We start from the raw sequence: 22,527 nt of genomic DNA, 5'->3' as shown, positions 1-22,527 counted from the left end.
TACTTGTTCAGCCTAAAAATAGCTGTGCTTTCCTCCAGAGAGTGTTCCCTTCCAGATCTTAAAGCAGCAAATGGAATTGCTGGTTGGACATGGGTGATGTGGGGGCACTGAATAATGAATATTCAAAAAGCACAGTCAGAACAGGATGGGACTGAGGTTCATGGCTGGACTCTTTCCAATGCTCTCAGTGGGAAATCAGGATATTCCTGGTAGTGGGAATGAGGAATCCATCAGTTCAGGGCCTGTGTGCACTAACAGGAGGCTCCTTTCCTTGCAGACCCCTTATTTCTGGCCAGTGCAGGGCTGGGCTGCTGATGACACTGACTATGGTGAGTGGTGGCACTGCATGTGCCCAGGGTGTGGGTTTGTCCCACAGCCCAGTGTGGTGGTGCTCGCAGGGGTTTCAGGACAAGGGAAGAGATGAGAATCTTGACTTTATGTTTCAGAAGGCTGATTTATTATTTTATGCTATATATTATATTAAAATAAAATTATATACTAAAACTATACTAAGAGAATAAAAGAAAATATTTCATCAGAACGCTTGAAAAGAAAAGAATGATAATAAAATCTTGTGACTGACCAGAGTCTGAGACAGCTGACTGTGATTGGCCATCAATTAAAAACATCCACATGAGCCCAATCACAGATGCACCTGTTGCATTCCACAGCAGCAGATAATTATTATTTACATTTCATTTCTGAAGCCTCTCAGCTTCTAAAGAAAAAAGATTTTAATGAAAGAATTTTTCATAAAATATGTCTGTGACAGTCCAGAGGTGCCCAGGGGTGTGGGTTTGTCCCACAGTCCTGCTCCACAGCTGCTCTTCCTGTTCTTGTGCTTCATCTCCACTCACAAGGAATGAGTTATGCCCTGAATTCTGCCCTGGCAATTTTTTTCATGCTATTTTGTGAATAATTCTGAGTAATAGTGAATAGAGGGTGTGACCATCTTGTGGTGGCCTTGCTAAGAGAAAGTGCTGAAGCTCTTCTGTTCCACCAAGATCCATCACACAGGAGCACATCTGAATTACCTTGCTGGGGAGGGAAGGCTTTAAACACAAGATTAGATTTCCCTGAGCAGTTAAGTGTGTTCTGGACCTGAGCCCAGGGCTGTCTTCCTGTAGCTTTGGATCAAGCCCTGCATTCAGAGATGGTTCTTATTTTCCTTTCTAGAAAGCGCAGTGACTTCCAATATCTCCTGATGGTTTTTTCCATATAAATCTCTTGTTGCCTTTAAGATGCTTTTTGTTGTGGAGCTGCTCATGAATTTTGGGCTGACCAGCTGGGTTTGCTCCTGTGGGCTGTGCAGTTCCCACGCTGATTTGTCCATGCCAGGGCTGTCCTCTGTTGCTTTTATCTGCATTGTGCTGTAAATTTCCCAAGGAAATAAAAAAGCCTGGTTTCTATTGGAATGTTTTTATTAGAACTTGAGCAAAAACCACTGGCCTGTGCTTGGAAAACTTGGAGGTCTGAGGAGCCTCAGCACCTGGAAGGTTTGGTCCAGTGTCCCTTGACACTGTGGCTGAGTTCCCCAGGGAAGGGTGGCAGATGGACACACTGCCTGTCCTGCCTGGGCATCAGTGACATCCCAAAAGCACCAAAGTCCTTTCTTCCTGTGAGCTTGGAGCTCATGCCTGGGAAGATATTCTAGCAGACAAAGGCTCCTGTGATTGCAATGTGGGTAAATGTATAATTATTCTTGCACTTGTATAACTGACTGCTAATTTGCTTCTACCTCCACAGCAATTTATCTAGCAAAGAAGAACATTAAAAGGAAAGGGGTTTTGGAAGAATATGAAAAGGTGAGGAGGCACTGCACTTGTTCCATTACAAGACCCTCATTTGCTACAGCTTAAGCCCTTTATTGCTAATGAGTGGGGCACAGCAAAAAAAAAAAAAAAAAACACCTCTTCAATTGCATGAGGTGTTCCTGCAGCTGTACCAAAAACCAACATTTTGCAAGTGAAAAAAACAACCAGTCAATTATAATTTTAGCAGGGGTAATTGCTCTCCTTGCAATGGTATTTTTGAACTGTTGCAATTCTTGTAATTACGTGCAGAACAATCCAGATTTCTTGGCTCAGTGGCCAGCCTGGCCTCGTTGAACTATGGAGAGTCAAGAAAACCCCTGCATGGGAGTGCCCTGGTCAGAATTTTCACACTAAACTGCTTTTTTATTTTTATTCCAGGAACATTACAACATGCTCAATCAGAAAATAAACTACAAGTGGGATTTTGTCATTATGCAGGCCAAGGAGCAGTATAAGTGAGTTGAATTGCATTCCCTTGTTTGCATCACTGGGCAGGATGTGAGGAGCAGAGCTTGGCTGGCTCAGTGCACAGTTCAGTCACACATTAAAAACACCAAAATGCCTTTAAAATGGCTTGGAGTGGAAGTTTAGGTTTAGCACTTGATGTGGTTCTGTGAAGGAGCTGGGTCTTGGTGCTGCAAGCCCTAATTAGAAACAACTTCATTTAGCTCAATTCTCCTTGAGGATTTGTGGGTCAGGCCCTGGACTTTGGGGCTGTCGCTGGTCTGGGTCAGGAGTTTCTGGCACATCTCTCAGCTGAGTGGAGAATCAAGAAACAGTAAATGGTCCCAGCAGGGACTTCTGGAGAAAACTGAAGTGCATACTTCAGTACCCAGCTAAAATAACTTGATTTTACAACTGAAACCTTCAAATTCCCAGGAAACTTGGTGAACATGAGATGGGAATATTCTTTTAGAGATCCTTCCTGCTTCTGTGGAGCGCTGTTAGCTTCCTTTCCCTCCTGGCAGGGCAGGCAGTGGCTCTGCTGCTCCTCAGCCTCTGTGTGCCCTGGGCTGGCAGCCAAGTCCTGGGAGTGCAGCTCATCAGATAACTCTCATTAAACACCAGACTGTTGTTCTTGTAAACTGAGGGCAGACTTGGGCTCAGAGATGCCAAATGCAGTTTCAAAGTCAGATGCCCAGGCTGTGTCTGAAGCAGCAGATTAAACCTGTCTGAGGCTGTTTGATGGTGCTGCTGGGGCAGACTGGGGCACGGCAGCCAGCCTGTGACCACAGCAGGGAGGCCACATGCAAACAGCCTGCTGGGAATGTTCCCTTCCCCGTGCTAAATCCCAAATTGTGCTCAGGACTTTTCTGGGAAAGAATTCGTTGGTCCGAGCCCAAACCATGCTAGTGCCTCCTCTGTTTAATTGTGGAGGTGATTTGGGTTTTAGTGCCTGGGAAGCCTCCTCAGAACCATTTCCAAGCAGTTTCTCTGAGAAATGCCTCTGCTTTACTGAGAGACAGGACTGAGACATGTCCAGGGTGTATCTCTGGGTGGCAGCCCTTGGGACATGGGACAAGGACAGAGGTGAAGCAGCAGGACTGGGGACAGGTCAGCAGAGAGGCTGTGTGCCTAAGAAGGGTGTGGTGGTGTTCACAGGGGTTCCAGGATGAGGGAAGAGATGAGAATCTGACTCCATGTTTCAGAAGACTGAATTTTATTATTTTATTAGATATATTAGATTATTTTATGATATATGTTATATTAAAACTATACTAAAAGGACAGAAGAAAGGATTTTATCAGAAGAAAGGAAAGGAAATTTCTAGGAAAGGAAAGGGAAGGAAATTTGCAGGAAAGGAAATTTCAAGGAGAAGAAATTTCAAGGAAATGTCAAGGAAAGGAAATGTCAAGGAAAGGAAAGGAAATTTCAAGGAAAAGGGAAAGGAAAGGAAATTTCAAGGAAAGGAAATTTCAAGGAAAGGAAAGGAAAGGAAATTTCAAGGAAAGGAAAGGAAAGGAAATTTCAAGGAAAGGAAAGGAAAGGAAAGGAAATTTCAAGGAAAGGAAAGGAAAGGAAATTTCAAGGAAAGGAAATTTCAAGGAAATTTCAAGGAAATTTCAAGGAAATTTCAAGGAAAGGAAAGGAAAGGAAAGGAAAGGAAAGGAAAGGAAAGGAAAGGAAAGGAAAGGAAAGGAAAGGAAAGGAAAGGAAAGGAAAGGAAAGGAAAGGAAAGGAAAGGAAAGGAAAGGAAAGGAAAGGAAAGGAAAGGAAAGGAAAGGGAATCTTGTGACTGACCAGCTGACTGTGATTGGCCATTAATTAGAAATAACCAACATGGGCCAATCACAGATGCACCTGTTGCATTCCACAGCAGCAGATAATCAATGCTTACATTTTGTTCCTGAGCCCTCTCAGCTTCTCAGTAGAAAAGATCCTAAGGAAAGGATTTTTGATAAAATGTGTCTGTGCCAGAAGGGGATGTGCCTGCTCCCAGCTCAGCTCAGGAAGATGATGATGATGATGATTTCTCAAAAGGCAGAGTCATGTGTGGCCATGTGAAGATGATGTGCAGCCCAGAATTAGCCAGGACAGGATGTGGGCAGGGCTGGCATCGGGGCAGTGCTGGCTCAGTCAGGCTGGGACCCACGGGGCATGGCAGGCTGGAGGTGTGCCCTGCTCCTCATCCCACTGATTCATGAGGGCAGAACTGCTGAATTCCCCTGTTCTTGGCTTTGCAGGGCAGGGAAGGAGCGGAAGAAGGAGGACAGGTACGCCCTGGACTGCCAGGAGAGAGCCTACTGGCTTGTGAACAGAACTCCTGTGAGTAGGGGGCACAGGGTGACTGCAGTGACTGGTGCTGCCCTCCCTGCAGCCACCTGGGACAAACTCCCTTGTGGAAAGGGCTGAGTGCCAGGGCAGGGCAGCCCAGAGCTGCCCTCAGTCCCCACCACCTTCCCTTGGTATCGCTGGCTGGGGGCTCTGTACAAATCCCCAATGGGATGGGGCTGCTGGGAACAACCTTGAGCTGTTTGATTTTCCAGCATCAGTCTCATTACATGGTTATGGCAATGGGAAGATGCCACCAGCTCACATCCCAGGCAGCAGACCAAGAACTTCATGTTACAACTCACTTTATAAGCTTCTTGACCAATCACACAAAGCAAAAGCACATCGACAGTAGTTCTATCTAACCACTATAAGCACATTGGTTAAAACAATGCTTGCTTATTTCAAATACAATACCTGCTTGTGAGCCTTAAAACACAATGTACAGAGCTCCATTATTAAGCTTCAAACTTCCTAATATCTCACTAGATAAACTTTTCTGTAGCTTAGAGAGTTGTTCTAGACAAGCATTAATACACAGACCATTGTTCTATTTGTCCTTGCTTTTCTACAGTTTAAATAATTTTTCTGCTGACCAATCTCATGGCTGCTGCTTAGCTCTAATCACAGTTCTGTTGTCTCTGAGGCCTTTTGCAGCTTTCCCAAAACCCTATGATTTTGTGGATTCCCACAACTGGTTGTTCCCAAAGCTGCAAGGGACAGAGTTCCAGCTGCAGCTTGAAGAGGGGCATTCCCAAATCTGGGGGTTCCCAAGGCACTGCTGGCTGGGAGCTGCTGCCAGTGGAGGCCTGGGGGTCTCCTCCTGCATCTGTGCCTTTGAACCAAATGAGTTCCAAAGCTCTGTTTGTTGTTCACCACAGCCAGGCATGCTGAGCGCCCTCGAGTACGGAATAGACCGAGTCACAGATCCCAATGAAAATAAGGTAAACCAGGTGAGACAGGGCTGGGTTTCATTTACACACCTACTGAATCTGTGGGGCAGGGCCCAGAAAATGTCCCTGGGTTTGTCATTTTTTGGGCACTGCAGGCTGAGTGTGACAGCTCAGCTCTAGCAGCAGAACAGGGCAGAGTTGAGGCTCTCTCAAAATGGCTTTGGCAGCTCCTTCTGCCTTGAAAAGGCTTTGTCAGCTTTCCTGCCACACCAGTTGGTGTGAGTGCTTGGCTGCAGGACATGTTTTCTCTGCTGGTGAAGCTGAACTGAGGAATCCTCTGTCCCCAGGTGCTCCTTTGTATGAGTGCTGAATGAACTTTGTGGGGTGTAAAGGGTCAGTGCACAGATCCAGGTTTAAAATCAAATTACAGAATAACTCCCAGAGGAAAATTAATGTGTGGTAAGAAGATGAAGAAGTTGGTGTGGTGGAGACACAAAATGTTGCCAAAAATGCATATTGTAGGCCACAAAGAAACAGAATCAGTGAATGGAGATTGTGAGGGCTGTGACTGGGTGAACTGGTCTGAAATCACACAGATCCTCTCAGTGGATGAGGAACTGGAGCTGCTGTTCCCTTTCCCCATCAGCCCTCTGAGGTGATCCTGTCTTTGTGCCCTTAACAATGTTCATTTGGAAGCAAAGTCAAAACATCTCTCAGCAATTCAGTGCAAATGTTTCTGCCATCACCCTCACAGTGCTCCCACAACTTCCCATTGCTGTAGCAGCCTTTAAACACCTCCAGCCAAGGCAGGAAAATTGCTTGGGCCAGCTGTGTTCTGTTGCTATAGAGACTGAAAAGCAGCAAAGTGTAGGCTTGGGATGTATTTTATTTTTTGTTCTTGCTGTAAGTAGCAGCTGCTGAAAAGCCTTTTTTATTTTATTTTTTTTTAAGAGTAAAGAAGTAGTGGAAAGGGAGAGGGATAGAAAGAGGAGTGGGCCAACTTCTCACCCACAGTTTTACAGCTGATATGGAAGGGATTTTAGGTTTGCAAACGGCCTGAAGAGCTGCCAGTGCCTGGTAGCACAGGGGAGGGAGCTGAGGGGTCTCTGCCCACTTTCCCCTGGCCATGAGAGACAGGGGAGGCTCCAAGGAGGGCAGAAATGAAAGGACACAGCTTTGGGGTGACTTCCATGCCATTCTCCTTCTCTGAGCTTTGGGGTGACTTCCCTGCCATTCTCCCCTCTGGAGGCTGAGCTGAGGAGGGAAGGTTCTCCTTGCTCCTCCTTTGATTTTGAAAGAGTGATTGAGAATCCAAGAGGCAGCCAAGAGCCCTCATGGAGCCCCTTTTTGGACCAGCAGCTTTATTTTTGTCCTCTACTCTCACCAACACCTGTGTCTCAGCAGCCTTTGGAAGAATAAATGGGCGAAGCTCTGGTTTGTGTCCCTGCTCCTGCTCAATCTACCCTCACTTTGTTGGCCAAATTATGGAGTTTTTTATCTTGGCAGTTGAGAAGGAAAGAAAAGAATGAATTCCTGATTTCTTTGAAGCTGACATTAGCATGAACATCTCTCCTTCTCTTGCTCAGACCCTTTGGTGGGCTGCTCCTCCCTCACAGATAGGGTCCTCTAGGGATAAACAGGTGCTCAGATTCCTCTGAAGGACTTTTATTGCTGATCCATGGGCAAACCTCGTGGTTAGAGTGTGTTAAGGGTTCAGACAGAAGTAGCCACCCATTGAACAGATAATTAAGGGATGTTTTAGCCTTGTTTTGCTGGCTTTCAGGCTCACACCAAGCCTCAGTGCTTGAGAATGAGCCCTGAGTGCCTGCAGGAACCTGCACAGCCTCTGGAGCCAGAGTCCTTCTAAAAGAGCTTTAACTCCCCCAAAAATCCCTGTGCTGCCCTCAGGGGCTGCTGAATGAAGTGCCCTGGTTTGTTGTGTGCAGCAAATCAGCCACAGATCAACGAGTCACTGCTGGCCTTTAATTTCATAAATCCTGCCAGTTTGCCTGATAAAGTTCTGCTGCATCATCACAAGTTTGGAAAGCACAGGGAGATAAACAGGCAGGGCTCTGAGCAGCTCCTGGCCCTGCAGTGCCCAGGGAGCTCAGAGCTGGTGGCACAGGCTGTGACCAGGGCACTCAGGGGTGTCACAGGATGTGGCACAGCTCGTGGCACTCACTTGGGACAGACTGAGGCCTTGCAGTAATTGCCATGTTGGGTTTGGAGGCTGCAGTAATTGGGATAAGTCACTCATTATAAGGGCATTGCAAAATTAATCTCATTATGAGAAACCACTCTTTTGTTCCAAAGATGATTTCCTTCCAAAAGAGGCAGAGTGGGTGGGTGGTGCAGGGCACTTTGGCACTGCTGCAGGCAGTGCTGGGGTCAGGGAGGGTGGGCACAGCTGGCAGTGCTCAGTGGGACAGGGACAGTGCCCAGGGCCACTTGCAGCAGCTCTGAATGGGAACTGGGGGCGCTGGGAGAAAGGGAAATGAAATTATGAGCAGCTCTGGGGTGAAAGAGCTGAGATTCCTCCCAGTCCCTGCTGATTTGAGAGCTGGAAGGGGCTGAGCACAGCCAGCATCTGCAGCCTCTCAGGTGCTCAGCATTGGGCTCCCCTTGGATTTGCTGCAGTTCAGTTTGTGGCACTGCTCAGAGATGCTCAGCCCCTCTCTGGGACAGTTTAAGCAAATCCCCTCCCCACCTGGAGCCTTGGCAAAGCCCCCTTGTTTTCCCAGGAGCAGCTGCCCACCACACTGACTGTGCCAGGCGGGGATCCTTGCTGTGTGGGGCACTTAAAAAAAATCAAATCTTCCCTTGTTTGCTGATTTTTCTTCACCCACATATAATTATCCTGTTGTGATGGCATTTTAATTGACCCCTTTCTGTCTCTGTATAAGATTTCACTCACTGTGTTCTCTTTCTCTTTCCCACAGCTGTTTGTCTCGTGTGTGTGCTGTGCTGCCAGGCCCCTCTAGAAGATAACAGCACTTTCCTGCCACGTGAGCTGCCTTCGAGCCACTGTGCCAGCACCCACTTCTCCTTCCCCACTGCACCAGGCCTGTCTGAGGCCCCAGCTGGCAAAAAAAGTGGAAGAAAATAGGGGTTTTTAAAGGATTTTAACGTGTTGGAATCACTCCTCTGGCCACAAGTTCCATCTAATGGAGCCCTTCAGCTGGCACTTGTAAATGTGATGAGGCCTGGTTTGTGTCTCACATTCCCCAGGGAGACAGAGAACTCCTGTTGTGCAGGAGGGCACTAACACAGGACTCCAAACAGGACACTTTAGGGCAGGAAATAGAATAAATTTCACTGTGCAAACAGGGGATTTTCCCTTCCATTTCTGCAGTCTGTCTGAAACAATGACACTGTAGAAATGAGGGGAAGGAATGGAAGGTGGCCTGGAATCAGGGATGCAGCTGATTCCTGGCTGTTCCTCAGCTCCTCCATCATTTACCAGGGTGTGCCAGGAGCTTGTGAATCAGCAGGGGAGGCTGTGAGCAAGGATCCTGCTGTCCTGGAGCTTTGTCTGTCCCCTGATGTGTCCCACAGGGCCAGCACAGCATCACTGCTGGGTTTGCTGCCCTGTTTGTCCCTGTGAGATGGGCTGTGCTGCCCACTCAGAGCTGCTCATGGCATTCCCAGCAGGAAAAGCTTCCTCCCGTTACAACACCACTGCCAGGACCTTTTTTGGTGCCCAGGCTGGGTCTGGGTCAGGGTCAGGGCTGGCTCTGTGGTGGGGCTGTAGGGATTGGGCTCTGCTGCATTTCTGGCTCCTGCTGCTGAAATGGTGAGTGGGGATCTCAGAACCAGAGCTGGGGGTGTTTTTCTGCGTTGTGGAGAAGAATTTCTCCCTCCTGAGCAGGATGGTGATTAAAGTGCAAAAGCAGATCAGTGTCCCCACAAAGAAGCCTGGGGAGCATCTTGCCTTTCCCAAAGCAGGGGCAGTTTGGGGTGCAGGTGAGGGGAGAGCAGAGCTGCCTGTGCCATTCAGTACCAGAATCTTCATCCCTCATCCCTCACAAGCTGCACTTCTCCAAGGCACTCTGCAGACCCCACCTGCCACAGGACTCATTTGATGGAATAATTTTGGGGTGCAGGTCTTGACTGAAACAGGAGCTGAGCAACTGAAACCCTTCCTGAGCCTTTAAAGGCTTGCTGGGAGCATCCCTGACTTAGCCTGTCTTTCCTTCTCCCTTCTGCAGTTTATTCCACACAAATAACTGCGCTTCAAAGGAAGCTGTGGGAATAAACACCCTGCAGTTAATTCCTTGCCTTCGATTGCCTGCTCATTTGTGGATGACATGTAACATGGGCTGAGTTATTCAAATCACAACCTAAACACCCTTTGCACAGCAGATACTGCTTCTGAGGCTTTTAATTGTGGTGTTTATATTTTGCAATGTGTTGGTTCCTGTCTCCTTTAGCTAATATTGAATGATCTAATCTGTGTCTCATAAATGAATCTATTTTAGCTCCATTAGAATAACCCCTTAATTGAAGGCATACAGGCAGCCTGTGATGGGAGAAGCAATGCTAAACAGTAAATACAGCTAATGGGACAATTTACCGTGTGGGGATGCTCTTAGCTTTGATGATACCCTGATTAGCTCAGCTGCTGTGTTTGATTTTAATTGTAATCAGAATTAATTGGAGAGTGCTGCACAACGGCAGCGCTGCAACGGTGTTTCCATGGCTAAAAAAACCCAAAAAAACAAATGTAAGCACCCATCCCAATGTAACGATTCTTTTTTTTTTTAAATATTTTACAGAAAAATACAATGGAATTCTACAGGAGAGAGGTGAGTGGTGCTTCCCTCACTTCTCAGTGTTCATCCAGTGTGGCTCAAAGCCCTCTGTGCAGGGCATGGGCTCTTTGCAAAGCAGAATCCCTGCCTCATGGAGCTTTTATCAAATTAATTTCAGGCCATTCCCTCCCACTGCAGCTCTCCCAGTGACGGGAAGGCTCAGGCAAGGACAGACACCAGGGCTGAAATCCAATAGATCCAAATTAGTGGTGGGGAAATCACGGTGGCGCCAGCGCAGAGACAGCCAAGAATCAGTGCTAATTACATGCTAAATCATCCAGAGCATTTGTAGGTGCTGAGGATGGGAGCTATTATTCAATTTCTATATAACATGGGGAGTGCTTTTTAATTACTTGCACATTGCAAAGTGAGTTTGTGATGTTTGCAGTGAGCTCAGTGAAAACAGACATTTTACTGAGACAATTCAGGGATCCTGGGGTTCCTTGGGCATGCACTAATTAGGGAAGAATCAGTCCCTGCTGTAATTAGCCCCACTACCTGGGAGAGAAGCAGTCTGAGGTTTAGATAGGCCTTATCCTCAAACCTCTGTGCTCCTAACCATGGCCATGTCTGATCCCTCAGATCATGTACTATCAGCAGGCCATCCTGAAGACCAGAGTGAAATCTTCTGTCTCTCTTGGAGGGTAAGTCCTGATTTCCTTCTGTCCACACATTAATTAGTCTGCAGTGCTTATCTCCTGATGAGCTGATGAAGCTGTCTGCTCTGGCAGCTGGTGACTCAGCCAGGGCATCCATGTGGTGGCCCAGTGCTGTCTGGGCTGTCTGGGAGGAGGAGGAGGGATCAGAGTCCCAGCAGGATGAAGAGGCTCCCTGGGAGCTTTGCTGCAGAGCAGCACCAACCTCTGGCTGAGAATCCCACTGGGATCAGGAGATGCTGACACTGCCCTGGTCAGTTGTGATGCCTGGGAGGATCCAGCAGTGTGTCTGTCCGTCAGGAGGAGCAGCCAGCAGGACAGACTGACCCTCCTGTCCCTGCTCCCCACCCTGGGCTGTCCCTGCCCCATGGTGGTGCTCGCCTCTGGCTGTGTAACCCTGCAGAGGGAAGCAGCCTCCCCATGAGCACCCAAGCAATTAATCAGCAATTCCCCTTCCCAGTGGGAGAGTTTCCTGGTCACATCCTTGATGAAGCCTCCAGCCCTGGCTATAGGCACTGGTGTGTGTGCCAGAGGCATTCCTGCTGTGCTGACCAGGCTCCTTGAGGTACAACCTCCTGGTGCACTGCCATTGCCACCAGGGATGTGCCATTGCCACCAGGGATGTGCCATTGCCACCAGGGATTCCTGTCACATCTGACATACACAAAGTGCTCAGGCCATTTCCCTGGGGAATAATCTTGGATGAATGGGATGGGTGAAAGAGAGAGTCTTCTGAGAGCCACAGCTTGCAGGGCACTGGGGTTGGAGAGGCAGATCTTCCTACCCAGAGCTCTGGAGGGAGGCTGGGCTGGCTCTGCCCCATGCTCAGTGGCCAATTCCCTGCACAGCTCAGGGAATGTTCATTTTGTCACTGACTTGCAGGTCAGTTAAAACTCTGCTGCCTCAATTCTCCAAGCTGTGAGCTGGAGCTGGGAACCCCTGGCTGTTTTCCAGCAATTTTGTGGTGTTTCACTGTTTGGCAATGGAGGTTTTTTCTCATTAGTTTGGTGGGATGATGCTTATCACCTACATCAAAAATCTCAGGGACTTTGGAACTCCAGAGTGTCAGCTTCAGGGTCAGGTCCAAATCAAATTGTTATTAATGAGGATTTGAGCAGCAACTGGGCAGTGTGCATGCTTGAGAGCATTGCAGTGATTTGGGAGAAGCTGCAAAGCACTTCAGGACCACACAGCAGTGCTACCTGAGCTGACAGGTTTAGATTTGCTTGATCATGGGCTGGAGTGGCCAGTGCAGGTGCTGGATGCCTGGGCATTCCCAGTGGGAAGGGAGGATGGGGCAGCTGTGTGCCAGGCCTGTGGTTGGCTCTGTAGAACTGCAGGATGAGTGCCAAGGTGCCTGTTAGCAACGGGCTCCTGGACACTGCACTCCCAGCTCTGAGCACATCAAAGCACTTTGGCCTGCAAGGAATTTTAAATGCAGAAACCAGAAGATTTTTATTTTTTTTTCAAGAATGAAAAAGGGAGGCTGGAGCTAAAATTCCAGGGCATTAGTGAAATCAGTTGTAATTAGAAGTCTGGCCAAGTTAGAAGGTAGGAGAAGTGTTTGTCTGGTTCCTGATGGGAGAGAGGCAGCTCTGCTTTGTGCCAAGCCCTCACAGCCACTCGCAGAGGAATGAGCCCTGTGGTGGGTGATGGAGGAAAGGAGAAGCTGGCATGAGCCCTCAGCATTCCCTGACTTTCCCTGAGCTCCCTGAGCTCTCCCATGGCCCATGGGAAGGCTGAGAACCCACCTGGGTGAGCACAACCCCTGTGTTCCTTTCCCTGACACTTTCCCCCCAGAGCAGGGCAGGATCAGGCCCTGGCCAGCTGAGAACAGGAGACAGAAACTCTCCTTGGAGTCCTAAATCTCTCTTCCCTGAAATGAAAAGGCAGAAGGAGGTGATGGAAGAGTCTTGTACCTCCTTATATTTGAATGGACAAATTCACTGCTTCAAAAGGAGACTTCTGCTGGGAAATGGAAAAGATTACCTGAGCTAATGAATTGATTTTTCTGGGAAGGCAGAGGCCACCTTCCAGATCCCTGTGCTGAGAGTCCTGCACCTCTGAGGAGATCTGTAATCTGTTATTTGGCTATAATGGGGCTGTAATTCTGCCTTCCAAATTCATGTTTTGATTTTGGATTTGTTGCAGGGTTGTGAAGTACTCTGAGCAGTTCCTCTCCAATGATCCCATCCTGTCTGGATGTCTCCCCAGCAACCCTTGGATATCAGATGACCCTGACTTTTGGGACCTCAATGCAAAGCTGTATGTATTTCTGTTGTTTTGCCAACCTGTGGTTTACAGTGACCTTTACACTGATAGAAATCAGGAAAGGGAAGCACTGATTTTCGTTGTGGTATCTGATCACAGAGAAGTGTTCCCTTTCAAACTTATTTTGAAATTGGGAGTACTCCATGCTGAACTTTCAGCACTGCCTTCTTCAAGTGGAGCCTTCCTTAACATCACAGAAATTGCTGAGCTGATGATGGGAGTGTGCACTCAGCCCTGCTGGTGGGTCTGATCCTCCCTGGATGAGTGAAGGGTGAGTCCTGTTCCACCTCGACCAGCACTGAATGGAACAGGAGCAGCTCAGGCTTCAGCTGCTCCCCTGCTCTTTGCTCACCCCTCAGGCTTCCTTAGGAGAGGCTTTGGGTGGGAGGCACACACTGGTGGTCCATCCCTTCTCTGAGGCCTCCCTTGGTTTTCCCTTTGGATAGGGTTTGCTAATTACACAGTGGCTTGGAGCTTCCAACATCTCCGTGGTTCTGAGAGAGCAATCCTGGACTCACTGAATCCCATCAGACATCCTCAGGGATGCCTGCACTGTGTGCCTTCATGAGAAGCAAAGCTCTGGGCAGCCACCAGTGCCTCCTCCAGGGTGGGACTGAGTCAAACCTCAGGGCAAGGCTGGGCTGTCCCTGAGAGCTGCAGAAATCCCAGTTAAATCCTCATCCTGCTGTGCCCTGAGTTGTTTAATTACAACTTACTTAGTGGCTTGACTTCAGGAGCTCATTACACCACTCTGGAAAACAAGAGAATGCTGAGAAGTCCCTTGGCACTGCAGCAAAGGGCATTTTGGTTTTAATTAATCTGCTAATGAGAGGAAGCAGCGGTGCTGTTGTGTTCTCCCCGTGCAGGGTGGAGGTGCCCACCAGGATGCGCGTGGAGCGATGGGCCTTCAACTTCAGCGAGCTGATCCGGGACCCCAAGGGCCGCCAGAACTTCCAGCTCTTCCTGAAGAAGGAGTTCAGCGGTGGGTGGCAGTGTCCCCGTGTCCCCAGGCTGAGGTGACACGGCTGCTGCAGGCTCTGCAGCCAGGGCAGGCGGTTCCATCTAGTGGCACAGGACACACGGTACAGCCCAGCCTCAGAGGGTTTACATTGCATTTTAGGAAGGAATTCTGCCCTGTGAGGGTGGAGAGGACCTGGCACAGGGTTTTTAAAGAATTTTTAAGATTTTTTTTAGATTTTTTAAGATTTTCTAAGCCTTCTGATGTTTGCATTCTTGTAGCAAACTTTCTCACACGCTTTCTGTAAATACCTCATTGTTTTACATTCTTTTATGGAAGAAGAGAAATTTGATAGACTGTTAGTTTGTCCAGTGTCATTGGAGAGGTGGCACTGTCACCCTCCTGTCCCTTTTGGAAATGACACCCCACTGTCACTTTTGGAAAACTGTAAATGTTAGAGTCAGAAAATAAACTTCCCTTTTCTTCCCCTTGAGAGCAGCAGTGTGTGTGCTCATCTTGTTTCGTGTTCTATAGTGACACTCTGGCTGCCCCTGGATGTGTTCAGGGCCAGGTCAGACAGGGCTTGGAGCAGCCTGGGATATCTGGAAGGTGTCCCTGCCCATGGGACTGAGATGGAATTTCAGGTCCCTTCCACCCCAGAGCATTCCCTGATTCTCTGACTGCTCCCAGAGAAGGGAACTGGCTGAGCTCACAAGTTCTCAGAGGTGTCAGTGGGCAGAGAACAGGGGAAAGCTGTTTTCCTCTTTCAGTCAATTGGAGAGGCTGCTTTGGGGTCAGCAAATTGTGCCAGACAAATCCAGGAGTTAATAAATGGGATTGTGTTTTCCTCAATCTCATTCTCTGCTGATTGTGCCCTTGTCATGCAGGAGAGAATCTGGGTTTCTGGGAAGCCTGTGAGGATCTCAAGTATGGAGACCAATCCAAGGTCAAAGAAAAAGCAGAAGAAATCTACAAGTGAGTGTGAAAACTTTCCACTCTTTAACTCTTTGTGCTTGAGTCCCATCACCTTCCACAGGTTCTCATTCTCCAAATGATCTATTCCTAAGGTTTTTACGTGTAGGCTGTTATCAGTTGTGGCTGTCTTTTGTCCCCACACAGGAAAGGAGATTTTTGAAGATGAAAGTAGAAGTGTTTTTTTAGTATATATTTACTTTTCCTCTCTGTTCTCTGTTATATTTCAGTCTTAGGATGTAATTTAAATATCGGTATGGAATAGCAAAGTTCTTGAGGCTGCCACAAGCAAAGTGGGGAGAGGCTTTTTGCTTCCAGGGAGCTAAAGTTATGTGCAAGAGGAAGTGAGTGCACTGAGTCTCTGATGAAGAGAACATTGATTGCCCAAGATCAGGACAGCAAATTGCAGCAGGGAGCTGAAGGGACTTTTCCTTTCGTGCACAGACAGGAGTCTGTGGATTCTCCAGCTGCTAATGGCACTGTTGATTGCTCCTCCTGGCAGGCTGTTCCTGGCTCCGGGAGCGAGGCGCTGGATTAACATCGATGGCAAAACAATGGGCATCACAGTCAAGGGCCTGGAGCACCCTCATCGATATGTTCTGGATGCTGCTCAGACCCACATCTACATGCTGATGAAAAAGGTTTGTTATTTGCTGCCAGAGCCTGAGGGGGATTCCAGCCCTTCCAGAGCCTTTGTGTGCTATCAGCTGTCCCTTTCAAGGGGCCTTTGTGTGAAAATCCCTCAAATTTGCTGAGGGAAGCAAGTGCTGCTTCAGGCATTGGTATTTTGCTGCTGCTCCTTCCCTCTCAGCCTGTCCCCAAGGTGGTGGGGTCAGGGGGCTGCTGCAGGTCCTGCTTTCAATTCCAGCTTCCATGGAAGCAGCAGAACTGGACTGATTTTCACCCAGTTTGAAAAGTTTGGCTCCTGGAACACAAGCTCCTCACCTTGCAGTTACTCTGAGACCCTCCTGACCCAGGCTAAGCTTCATTCAGATCTTTTGATCTGGGTCTTACCTGTGAAGCTTTATTGTGAGATGGAAAATCCTGGGAATTTTCCAGCCAGATGAAAGGATATTGGTTTAAATAGCTACATTTGCCTGAAAGATGCAAAGTCCCTTGAGCTGCTGGGGGAGATTATCCAGTTCCCAGCCTCCCTGGCTCCTGAGCAGCTGCATTTGGTGGTGATTTTAATAAGGGTGTTTGCAGCCCATAACTACCAGTGTCTCTTTTTTCTCCTAGTAGGACTCCTATGGCCGCTATTTAAAGTCTCCAATATACAAGGAAATGCTGGCCAAGGCTGTTGTGCCACAAGAGGGTGTCAAAAAAAGGCAAGTGAAACTGGCTGTAATTGTGGGGTTTGTTTTTCTTGTTGTAGCAAGGGTAGAAAAAGCCCAAGTTGCAGCAAAATTACTATGATTTAGATGTTCTCTTAATTAAATAAAATTTTGCACTGAGAAGATGCTTTGCTTTGAGACTGATGGTGCTGTTTATTCATGAGCCCTTTGGAAAAGGCTTGTGAACAGGAGTGGAGCTGCTGATTGCTCAGCTGCCTTCTCTGCTGGGTCTGCTGAGAAGGGCTGGGATTGTTGAATTAATTCAGGGCTCCTTTCCTGGAAGAAGACAGCACTGGTGTCCTGAGCATGGGAAAACTTCTGCCCACCAAACCTTGGCTGCCAGAGACAGACCCAAGGTCTGGGATAATCCATGGGATCTGTGTGGTAGTGTTTGTAGAGGTTTCAGGATGAGGGAAGAGATGAGAATCTTTTATGTTTCAGAAATTTGATTTTTTATTTTATGATATATATTATATTAAAAGAAAATGATATATTAAAACTGTACTAAAGAAATAGAAAAGAAACATCAGAAAGCTTGCAAAAAAAAAAAAAAAGAATAGAATGATAATAAAATCTTGTGACTGCTTACAGCTTCGACACAAGTAGCTGTCATTAGTTATCAAGTAAAAACAACTCACACAGATCAATCAAAAATGCACCTGTTGCATTCCACAGCAGCAGATAATCATTGTTTACATTTTGTTCCTGAGGCCTCTCAGCTTCTCAGGAGGAAAAATCTTAAGGAAAGGATTTTTCATAGAAGATTGTCTGTGACAATGTGGCTCTGGTCTGAGTGATGGGCTCTGAGTGATGAGTGTCTGTGTGCCCTCAGCAGCAGGACTTGGACACTTTTAGCAGTCCTGTAGCTTGTGTGTGACACTGACTCACCCAGTGCTGTTCAAAGCACTTTGCTGGGTCACTCCTTTGGCCATCTCTGTGTCCCAGCTGGTCCTGCCGGGTCACTTTGCCTGCCAGGGGGAGGTTTTGGTGCCCTTCTCCTCAGTAACCCTGTCCTTGCCCTGTCTCTGCCCAGCACGGGTCTGTTCGGACGCCGCCACCTGCGCTCCAGCCCCAGCCCCATCGTCCTGAGGCAGCAGGAGGAAGAGGCCAAGGCCAGGGAAGCCGCCAACACCGTGGACATCACGCAGGTCATGAGCAAGCTGGATCGCAGGAACCAGCTGCAGAAGGAAGCTCCTCCCAAGTAGGCTCTGAGCCCCGCAGGGAAAAGACAAGGCGAGGCCGGGCTGAGCTTCGCCTCCCCTTCCTGAAGGTGTCAGTGCTGCTTCAGCTTTCCCGGGCCGGCTCTGGGCTCTGCCAGCTCCCGCACGTTGCCATGGCTGCTGGAGAGCAGATGTCCCTTCCCGGGCAGTGCCAGGCTGCTGTGCCAGGCTCGGGGGCAGCACCCTGCACACCCAGGAGGGGAGATGCCCCCACAGCCCCGGGAGGCTGCAGAGCCCGGCTGCCCGTCCCTGCTGCTCCAGGGCAGGGCAGAGCTGTGCCCCAGTGGGTTCAGACCAGCCTGCCTTGGCCCTAAGGGGATGACCCTGCGAGCAGGGCGAGGTGACCCAGCCCAGAGAGTCCCTGCTGGCCTCCATCCCATGGGGGGCTCTGCACCCTCCCAGGGCACCCCCTGAAAGGAGCCCCCACACCCCCACTCCAAGAGTCCTGCACCACAGGCACAGGAGCTGCTTGTGGGAGCAGCAGCAGGAGCATTTCTGAAGGTTTAGCTGCCCTTCTGAATTTGAATGACACTCCCACATCCCCTGGCACGCTGGAGATGATCAGCTCTGCTCTGCTCTCCCTGTGACTCCTGTGCTGTGAGCTGGGTGTGCAGGTGCAGAGAGCTGCCCCTTGCCAGAGCCAAGAGAGGTTTTATCCAGTCCTTCCCACCTCTTGTCTTGTCTTTTTCCTGCTCTTCTATTTTCTGTTGTTAAAAATCCAACAGGAGGTAGCTGCAGTTGTCACTGGCTTGTAGCCCAGAGGCAAGGGAGAACAGGTAGAGGTGTTGAGAGCAGATTTCAACTTTAGGTAGTATTTTCTTTTTCTTTTGCTCTAAAGCTTTTTCTTGCTTTAGAATAAGGCAAGCTAAAATACCACATTAGTGCTAAAGAGCTCAGGGATAAAGATTGCAGGCCTTGCTGGAAAAGCCCAGCATGCCTGGACCAGGCCAATGGTTACCAGAAGTGTGAAGATTCCTGCAAAGCCCAGTAAAGGGAATTGAAGGGACAGAAAAGTTTCCTTGTTTGTTAAAATTTTGGGGAAGGAAAGAAACTGGGTGGAAGCACTGAGGTTTGGGATGCTGCCTCTCTCCAGTTCACATTGTTCATCCCTTTTTAATAGTGATGGGATTTTACAGAAAGTGGGAGATCGTAGAATCCCACAATGGTTTGGATTGGAAGGGATCTTAAAGCTCATCTCATTCCACCCCCTGCCATGGACAGGGACACCTTCCACTGTCCCAGGGTGCTCAGAGCCACATCCAGCCTGGCCTTGGGCACTCCCAGGGATGGAGCAGCTTCAGGAGAGAGCTGGCAGGGAACGGGAGCCCTTGGATAGTGGGGTGCTTGCAGGCCCTGGGGTCCTTGCAGGGCAATTCCCTGTGAACAGGGGACAGTCATGATGGCAGTGTGTCCCCAGCAGTGACTCTGGCCCTCCCCATGGCAGGGTCAGGGCTGGACACTCTGATTTGGAGTCACTCCTCCACTGAGCCAGGGAGGTTGTCCTGCCCTTCCTTACCCCATCACCGATAAACCTCAGAGGAATTCAAACTGAGTCACCCCAGACCTTCCCTCTGATGTTGCTCTCACTCCTGCTGGAAGCACAGGCACATTCTGCACTGCTGGGCAGGGGAGCAGGCTCAGGCTGCCTTTTTTCAAATTTAAACCCCAAGGCTTTGTTACATCAGGTGCTGAGCACCCTCAGCCTGTTTGGACATCAGAGCACTGGAAAACTCTCCAGAACCTGGCAGGGTTGTCCCAAAGGCACTGGGCTGTGCTGAGCTCTGGAGTCTCTGCAGAGTTTGTGTAACATGGAGCACTGAGCATGTTGGGATTGCCAGTATGTAGGAACATGTGGAAGATCAAGTCAGGGTATAAATAATAAATAACAAATCTGTGTGTTCCCGTCAGTCCCTCTGATTCTACTTCTATTTTGTCTGCTGCTTTGCTTGTTATGTTCTCTGGATCCATTCCTTTCTCTGATTCTTTATCATCTCTGCTTGGCATCGCTGCTCCCCTGCCATGGGTTGTGCTGCATGCTCGGGAGTCACCGTGCTTGTGGAACTCCAGTTACACCAGGAACTGTGTGGAACACCAGTTATTGCATGTGGAACACCAGTTACTGCATGTAGAACACCAGTTTTTGCATGTGGAACAAGCAGCCATCCTTCACACCCAGGCAGGAGCTGTCTTTGCCCTGCCACAGGCTGATGGAGCTGTCAAAGCTCAGCCTTCTGCTCCTCATCCTCTGCTGCTCAGTCCCTGAAGAGGAAAGTTGCCTGGTACATGCTGAATTTCACTTTGTGCCAGCCTCAGAGAAATTGTTTGTTTCCATGTGTTGTTTAATTTTTTTGGCCATGGCTTCCATGCATTCATCTGTCTAATAAAAATAAATGTAGAAAACAGAAAAAAGCCGAGTCCATCCTTCTCTGTGATGTCTCAGTGTGCTCATCTTTCTGTGTGCCATCTCTGCATGTGTGTGTGCATGTCCTGTGCGTGCCCCTGCTCTCAGCTCCTCTCCCTGGACACTTGAGCTGCATTTCATTTTGCTGGGACTAAGTCCTTGGGAAATGGGAGGGGACATGGCATGCAGCATGTGCTGTCCTTGTCCTGTCCAGTCTGTGCTTGGGCTTGTCCTGAGGGCTGGCTGAGCTGGGCTGGAGCCTGCCCAGCCCCAGTCAGGGACACTGGGGCTCCAGCAGGAGATGGCATTGGCACTATGAGGGTTGGGGCCCTGGTGGTGCCATGGGTGTGACATGGTTGTGCTGTCCATAACCAAGATCACATTCCTGGCATGACAGCCTCCTCCTGCCTGCAGCTAATGGTGGTGAGGAATGACACAGGCTGGTGTCTCCTCCAGCATCCTGGCAGGTGTGGGGCTGATCTGTGAGCATCTGCTGGGGCTGTGGTGGCAGCAGTGACCCCGCAGGCAAGGTGTGACAGCAGGCAAGGTGTGACAGTCCTGTGCTCCGGCAGGGGGAAGGCAGGGAAGGGGACAGAGCTGCAGGACAGGGGGTCACAGGCACAGACATGGCTGGAGTGGCTGGAGCTGCCTCCCAGCTGAGCCCTTCTCTCCTGGCAGCACCAAAGGAGGAGCGGGATTCTCCTCGTCAAGAAGGAGAAGCTTGGGATTCTCCTCATGAAGAAGCCTGGGGAGCCCCGGGTGTCACCCCCAGACCTTACCGAGCCTCTCTCCTTTTCCTCCCCACAGCCAGCCCACCGAGCCTCCTGCTCCCCCGGCCCGGCTGCCCACGCCGGCCCCGGCACCCCGGCATCGCCCCCGGCCGTGCCTCCCGTGTCCCCCCTGCCCCGGGACCCCGCCTGTCCCTGCCCCATGGACCGGGCCCTGGGCAGCGCCGCGGGCACCCGGCCGGACCCGCGGGCAGCCGGCCCCGGCCCCTTCGCCTCCGGCGGCCGGAGATCCCGCCTGGCCGCCCGGGCCTGGGCCCGGTTCCTGCGGAGGGGCTGCCGGAGCTCGGGCGGGCTGGGCTCGCTGCCGGCCCGGGGCCCGGCCGTGCCCCACGGCAAGGTGCAGCCGCTGGGCGGGCGGGAGCGGCGGCTGCGGCCCGACAGCAGGACGGTCAGCAGGTGAGCAGCGCACGGACACACGGACACGCACCCGGACAGGGCTCGGCTCGGTTGGGGATTAGCCAGAGGGAGAGGTCCCTGTCTGGGAGTCACCTTTGCCACACTTGCCCCAAACCCCAGGCCCTTCCCTGTCTCCATTCCTGCAGTTTTCCCATGGGAGCAGGCGAGGAGCCCATGCTGGCAGTGCCTCTGCTATTATCACACCTCCTGTTCAGGGTGCAAAACCCCAGGTTTTACTTCTAATCCCTGAATTTGGAAAACCTCCGTGTTCTTGAGCACTGACTCAGGTTTGGTTTAGTGATTTCAAGTCAGAGGAGAACCAGAAGTGACAAGGGAGGGGAAATCTTGAGCTAGAGTCGCTAAGTGTTTGTCGTTCCAGGGCAGAGATGGGGAATTTTTGCCTGGCAAGGTCGTCCCTGCAGGAACCAAACCCTGGCCATGTCCCTCACCAGGAGCAGCATGTCCCTGATCCCATTTAACCTACCTCTGCTGCTGGCCGAGTGGATGAGTCCACATTATAAATTCCAAAGCACAAACCTGAGGGCTGCTGCTCTACCTGGCTCCAGAGCTCTGTCACAGGGCGGCCTTGCAGCTTCAAAGCAGCGCCAGCGCACATTCCCCTCGTCCTCCTTCTCCGTGGGCTCGAGCCCGGGAGTTTTGCTGTGGGATTTGGGGCTGGAATGGTGGAAATCTCAAAGCCAAGCTCGCTTGCTGCCTCAGAGCACATCAAAAACCACTGTGTGTGTGTGTGTATGTGTGTGTGTGTGATGAGTTTGTGTTTTTCCAATGCAGCTTCTTCCAAGTCAGAACGGCCGCGCCTCCAGAGAGCCCAGCCTGCCCCGGGGGCTCCGGGCAGGGAGAGGAGAGGCAGCCCCGGGCTCGGAAGGACTCTGCAAAGGAGCTGATCTGCCCCTGGGAGACCCCCACAGGACAGGGGAGAGCAGGGTAACCCCAACACGGACACTCCTGCCAGGCCTGAGACTGCAGTGATGGCCATGCATGGCTCAGCACACGTTGGAGAAGTGTATTGGGGCCATCCTCCAGCACCAGGGACACCCAGACCACCACAGCTCTGGATAACAGCCCCGGTGTGCCCAGCTGTTTGTGATCCAAGAGCTCCAAGCCTCTCTGGACTGGTTTTCTTTCCTGTCTTTGGTGTGTTCAGTTCTGCTCATGACAAACTGGTCGATAAAGGAGCCTGGTTTCATGCCTTGGAGCAGATGGAGGACGTGTGGGTGATG

General features: G+C 50.1%; 1 protein-coding gene across 2 annotated transcripts in view; it reads left to right on the top strand.

Moving 5' to 3' along the window:
* Positions 1–20,027, top strand: part of RGS9 (regulator of G protein signaling 9) — a 30,495-nt gene extending 10,468 nt beyond the window's left edge. Inside the window, exons 5-17 of one of the 2 annotated variants that reach the window (XR_009275506.1) lie at positions 278–329; positions 1,747–1,805; positions 2,193–2,269; positions 4,499–4,580; positions 5,468–5,530; positions 10,255–10,284; positions 10,873–10,934; positions 13,098–13,211; positions 14,084–14,199; positions 15,063–15,150; positions 15,650–15,788; positions 16,387–16,475; positions 17,515–17,569. Coding sequence is in view for 1 of the 2 variants with exons in the window: in XM_058817154.1 (XP_058673137.1) it covers positions 278–329; positions 1,747–1,805; positions 2,193–2,269; positions 4,499–4,580; positions 5,468–5,530; positions 10,255–10,284; positions 10,873–10,934; positions 13,098–13,211; positions 14,084–14,199; positions 15,063–15,150; positions 15,650–15,788; positions 16,390–16,475; positions 17,515–17,686 (1,140 nt within the window). In the remaining variant the exon portion in view is untranslated. Of the gene's footprint in view, positions 1–277; positions 330–1,746; positions 1,806–2,192; positions 2,270–4,498; positions 4,581–5,467; positions 5,531–10,254; positions 10,285–10,872; positions 10,935–13,097; positions 13,212–14,083; positions 14,200–15,062; positions 15,151–15,649; positions 15,789–16,386; positions 16,476–17,514 lie in introns of both variants that reach the window. The other variant, XM_058817154.1, reaches the window with a different exon arrangement.
* The last annotated feature ends 2,500 nt before the right edge of the window (positions 20,028–22,527 follow it).

The sequence above is a fragment of the Ammospiza caudacuta genome, chromosome 19 (assembly GCF_027887145.1).
Source record: "Ammospiza caudacuta isolate bAmmCau1 chromosome 19, bAmmCau1.pri, whole genome shotgun sequence".
Taxonomy (NCBI): domain Eukaryota; kingdom Metazoa; phylum Chordata; class Aves; order Passeriformes; family Passerellidae; genus Ammospiza; species Ammospiza caudacuta.
The sequence above is the reverse complement of the archived record's forward strand: the minus strand, read 5'-3'. Positions and strand labels throughout refer to the sequence as shown.